The 5,921-nt window shown below is 37.3% G+C and overlaps 1 protein-coding gene across 2 annotated transcripts in view; it reads right to left on the reverse strand.

Annotated features, from left to right (window-relative positions):
* Positions 1-242: 242 nt before the first annotated feature.
* Positions 243-5,921, reverse strand: part of ZBTB38 (zinc finger and BTB domain containing 38) — an 11,621-nt gene continuing 5,942 nt past the window's right edge. For both annotated transcript variants that reach the window (XM_025208468.1, XM_006027280.3), the window contains one exon: positions 243-4,026. In XM_025208468.1, the coding sequence (XP_025064253.1) occupies positions 436-4,026 (3,591 nt within the window). In that variant the 3' untranslated portion in view covers positions 243-435. The remainder of the gene's footprint in view (positions 4,027-5,921) is intronic.

Here is a 5,921-nt window from a genome sequence, read left to right on the forward strand (position 1 = left end):
GTCTTATGACAAATTCTTCCTAACCTACATATTTATTATATCCATCATGATTCCAACTTTGATACAGTATATTTAACACAGTTCAATGGCTAGTTAGTTGTAACACCATATGGAAGGGTTTTGATTAGACATACCATTTTCTGCTATTTAAATACTCTCTCTCTCCACCATGGAAAAAAATATTTTAGGTCAGACTTTGTTCTTCATCATTTTGAATTAGCACTACTGCAAATATTCGTATCTTTGTTGTTAAGCTTTTTTTTTTCCTTTTTTTTTTTTTTTTGCATATACTAATAGATGAACCATTTGGATGAAGATACATCACCTTCATTTTTACAATTTGCACAAGTTTGAATTTTTTTCCCCATTCAGTACCTAAGTCTCTGTCTCTCAATATATTTATGATCCCCCCCCCCTTTTTTTTTGAACTGTCACTCAGAGTATGACTTTTGGAGACACATTCTGTATAGAAATCACTTCGTTCCCATCTGCTTCTATGAAATTCTGTTTCTCCAAAGGTTTAGAGCTGTCATTACATAAATACTCTTTTCTATCCTGTTGAGTTGGGCTTTTGAAGAGGTGTTTCTTTTGGTGCATCCCCAGAGCAGCTGCTGTCTTGCAAATTTTGGGGCACTGAAAACAAGCATATCCTTTTCCATTATGTTCACGTGCATGTCTCTGCTCATGATTCCTTTTGGTAGAAAGATACAGAAAGCTCTGTAGGCAAAACTGACAATGATAGCGTTTTTCTCCGGTATGAATCCTTTCGTGTATTTTGAGCGTTTCATTTAAAGTGAATGCTTTGCTGCAGTATTGACAGACAAAATCCTTAACACCCAGGTGAATACGTTCATGTTTCTGCAAGTTTCCAGGAACTGAGAAACACTTCCCACATGTTTTGCAAGTATAGGGCTTTTCCCCAGTATGACATCTCATGTGCATTTTTAGTGTGGATGGGCTCTGGAATGGCTTTTGGCATAATTCACAAATATAAGGCTTTGAAGTAGTTACTTGCAAATGTACATGTTCCTGGCTTTCTTCAGTGGAAGATTTCTCTCTTTCACAGAGCTCACAGTGAAGATTGGGCATTTCTGCACTTTCTTCTTGGCTGATGCCTTTTTCTTCAGTAATGCTCCTAAGTCTATACTCTCTATCACATGTATTTTGACTTTCAATACTGGAGGTCTTGTTTTCATGCTTTTTTCTCCATTTGGCTTTTTTCATTTTTCTTAGCTGTTTAGATTTCTTTTTTGGTTTGTAATTGTAATAAGGTCTCCAGGGTTTGTCACTGGAATCTTGATCACTTACATCATCACACAGTTCAGTCAGTTCCATGCATTCTGGACTGAAGAGTCTAGGTGGGCTTTGTTCTTTTCTCTCCGTTTCAGTCTCCTGAAGCAGATTGTCTTGTTTAGACTCATGTTTAGATCTTCTGCCTCTCTTACAAAACAGTTTTGAACCTAAAATATGCCTTTTTACAATAGCCTCATTCCCAATTTTTACTGTTATCTGACAAAGAGGAGCAACGTTACTATGTGCAGATGTTCCAGGTAAGGCGGGTTTTGCAATGTAGGTTTCAGTTTTACTAGATTCTTGAACAATATTTGTAGTCTTATTAGATGAACCTCCAGGTCCTGTGATATACTGAATCTCCTCTATTGTTTCTCCTCTATTATACAGAAGTGTTTTCTTTTTATCTTTAATGGTTTTTGCTTTAATAAGGCTTTTGCCATAATTATCTGACCCATGTTTATAGTCATCATTTATGATCTGACTGGCTGTATTGTTTGAGGCTCCTGTCTTACTGCATGCTATCGAAGTGACTGTATTACTGTGCATTATTACTGTTGAAACTCTGCTACTGTGCATTATAACAGAGGGTGCAGAACTACTGTAGTTGATAACAGAGGTTGAATTTTCATTCACATTACTGAAAGACAGAATGGAGGAATTGCATTCCTGAGAGCCAGAATCATGTTCATTTGCACCTGTGGACATTGATTTTTCTACAGCATAAAAGTCACTTTTAAGGTCAGAATTTAACACTCCTACTCCCCAAGAAGAAACATGCTCAGTATTGACAGAAGATGTTGCCTCATTGCATGAAGATGTATCCAAGGAGACAGCTGTATTGTTTGTTAAAATATTATTTTGAAAATTCAGTGGAGGTAGTTCAGCACTGAGAGAATTCTGAATAAAGCAGGTGGTAGAAGTAGCTTCATTAACCTGGTTAGTTGCTTGCACATTTTCATATGAAGAATTTCGGTAAGACTTATAAGGCAGCCTTCTGCATTTCATAGGTAGAAGCCTATAAAGTTTGTAAGGATACATGCTTGGCTTTAAGCCTCCATTAGCTGTTTTCTTATTTACTGAAAGCCGATGATCAATTGCATGGAAAGATTTCTGATGGTTTTTGAGTATGTAATAGGTCATAAAAGTCTCAAGGCAGAAGATACACTGATACCGCCTTTCCCCAGTGTGCCAGATTTCATGTCTGGTCCGATATTCAGCTAATGCAAATACCTTGTTGCAGTAATGGCAAGGATAAGTTCTTCTCCATGAATGCACATTTGCATGTCTTCGAAGGCTCGATAATGTTACATAGCTACGTTTGCACACAATGCAAGTGTATAATATCTGCCCGTCAACAACTTTTATCAAATGGTCCGTTTCTGGCAAGGTGCAGCTTGCAGTAGAGTAATCAGTAATATTGTTTTCGGACAGCAAATGCTCTGTGTTTGCATATGACCTTCCATTTCTTCCATCAGTAGGAGTATAATTTTCTGAAAAATTTTGCTCATTCCCATTATGAACAGATATACTGCTTGATCTCACACAGGTCTGTTCATGATTCTCTAGCCTGTTTTTATTTGCAAATTGTTGATTGCAATATTTGCATATGAAAGGTTCCTGATGCTGCATGTGAAGCTGAAGATGGGTACTGAGTAAGGCTCTGTCTTCAAACGATTTAGTACAACAGTTGCAGCTGTAAACAGGTGGAACAACTGTTGCTACTGATCCAGAGATATTGGTAGAATTATTTTCCTCTTCTCTGGAAAAAAGGAAATCTCCTGTCTTACTGTGAGATTTTGGAAAAGGAATAGTGGCTTGATCAGTAACTATTTCATGTTGGCCTTCTGTTTCATTTACTGTGGGGGCTGACACTTTTGCTACAGCCAAACTAGTACACTGGGGTTTAAAGGCTATCTTTGGTGTACTACATGTCTGTTTTACCAGTTGAACTAGAGGTGTTGTCTGAAGTGTTTCATAACTGTCTTCACCCTTTTTATATGCAGGACTGCTGTCATGTTCAAAAAAAGGTGTACCTTGAAAAGTATCACCCCCAGAAGAAACTGCGTAGGAATGTTCAGCTAATGTGCTGGCTGGCTCCGCTTCTTTGCACACATCATCCCTATCAAGGCCAACAGTGGATGCTTGTATTGGCTCAGATACCTTTTTAAAATTTGCTCTCAAGTCAAGTGGAGAAAACAAATTATTACTGTTTTCAGTTTCAAAAATTGAAAATGCATTTGTGATTCTTGGCCCATTTGTGATAGCTGAATCTTCGTGTCTTTTTTCATTTTTTTCTTCTTTGACTGATCCCTTTTCAGTAATACAGAATCCATATGGGCAGGGGGAACTTGAAAAATTAATGTCTGTAAGATCTTCTAAAAATGATATTCCCAGTTTTTTCCCTGCAGCTGCAAGATCTGTTACTGTCTCCTGTCTCTTTACAACTACAGTGGAACTGTAAATATAATTAAGTATTTCTGTGAACACCTCAGCCTTGAGATCATCTAATTCTAACACATGCCCAGAAATACAGATTGTACGACTCCAAAAAATGTTTTTGAAATAAAGGCTTGAAGCTGCCAGAACATTACTGTGGGCTTTAAATTTGGTATCTTCTACAATTATAGTGACATCACATAAAATGCCCCGAATGCGCTGTTCATTTAAAATGGAAAGTACTGTATCACTGTGGAAATCATCCTTGAGATCCTTTGAATGGGACATGACTGTCATCTACAAAAGAAAGAGAGAGAGAGACAGAAAAAAATACTTAAATTTGTCAAAACCAATTTCAACCCATTTTATAGAAAACCAGGCCTCTAATAGGGAACACTTTTCACTTGTTTTTTTTCATTCAGCTTAAAATCATGGTGAAATTAGGCAGGAGCATATTCAGGTACTGGGCTTCAGTCCTGTAAACAATATTATAGGAAATAAGGTAGCAAGCACAGTTTCTGATAGTAGATGTTAACAGGGTCAGGCTTGCTAGAAAATGTAATTTTAAAGGGATTTCACCCTCAGGTCTTATGTAAAAAATGATCAGTTCTATAGAAGTTATCCCCTTCCCCCCTCCCTCATTTAAAGAAGAGAAAACACCTTCCTAACTCAAGTGCATTGACATGTTCGTAAGTTATATACTAAGGTATGTTCTGTCGTGATGTTTCACTGAGGATCTTCAATAGCTTTTAAGTAGTATTTACAAAAAGATCAGGGATGAAGCAGCTCTGGAGCTTCTCAGTAACAAGACTCTTTTGAGGCGCAGTAGCCACATTTACGTCTTATTTGCTAGATGTCTGAGATCCAGATTTGAAAAGAGCCAATGGTGCAACTGATAAGGTCTGTTCTGATTGAGCACAAAAATTAGACTACATTCTGAACACTAAAATGTCCCTCCACAGCACCATATATATAACATATATTTTGTTTTGTTAGTGTAGTTTTTTTTAAATTTATGGTAGTCATTGATAGTATGCTAGCAATAATAATACTATAATAATATATGTCTATAGTAATAATAACTATAGAATACTGTAGTAATATTAATATCATGTTTTACCAGCTGTAAATTGGTGTCACATTTGTCTTAGTATCTTAGAGATGCAGAAGTCTACCGTCTCACTTCAAGTTCTTCTGAATAAAATTTGCTAACACTTGTCCAGGACTTGGCTGTGATGGCCTCTCTACATATTCAGGTAAAAGCTGCAACAGGATCTAATGTGCAATGCACCCAATTATGCATCCTGCCATGCCATACATGGCAGGAGGTGCGATTGTGGGATTGCACATTAGATCCCATCAGACCTTATTGCTGGTGCAGGGGGAGCCTGGGATCAGAATCCCTGGCTCTCATTGTTACTGGCATGTGTCAAAGGAGACATCTGTTTATAGCCAACTTTTCTCACCAGTGAGAGAAGATAAAAAGATCCTCACTACTTCTATCCACTGCTGACATCATCAGAGCAACATGTAACAGTTCTATATCCAGTTAACAATCACTAGAGCTAGACATCTGCTAGTTTACCATTTGATAATGTTCTCTGCGTTAATGTAAAAAAATAATCATCAATTGGGATTATAATGGATATCTTTAAGGTTTGTAATTTGAGGTCAAAGTGTACTTATGCATGGTGGCCTGGTAAGCAAGTACTGTATCTTGAGTTCCAAATTAAAGGTTTTGGTTAAAAACTTTAAATCTTTAGTTCTTTCGATCCTGAAGGTTACCTTGAAAATATGAATCAATTATAGGAAATGATGCCTGCCTGAGTCTTAATACAGGCTAAAACAAAAGTTCTGAAAGAGGCGTGAATTACCCTATTCATTACTACTAGATGTTGCACTGAAGCCTACTTATTATAGTGTAAAAGACAGCCTTGTCAAGTATGTTACTGCTAACCAAGGCATGTAAGAAAGAAAGTGTGTCACAGAATCATAAGGCTCCTGTATATGTGTAGGGAGGTTGCTCCGAAGTACTGTAATTACAGTGTGTTGGAGCAGACTTCATTAACTGAGTCTGCTGGAGCGTGTTAATTACCAGTATTATGTGCATCAGTATTCCTGTACTGAAAAATGGTGGTGGGGCGCTTTAAACTAAAGCTTGTTTGACAAGCTTTAGTTCAAAGAGCCCCACC

Source organism: Alligator sinensis, unplaced genomic scaffold (assembly GCF_000455745.1).
Source record: "Alligator sinensis unplaced genomic scaffold, ASM45574v1 scaffold846_1, whole genome shotgun sequence".
Classification (NCBI taxonomy): domain Eukaryota; kingdom Metazoa; phylum Chordata; order Crocodylia; family Alligatoridae; genus Alligator; species Alligator sinensis.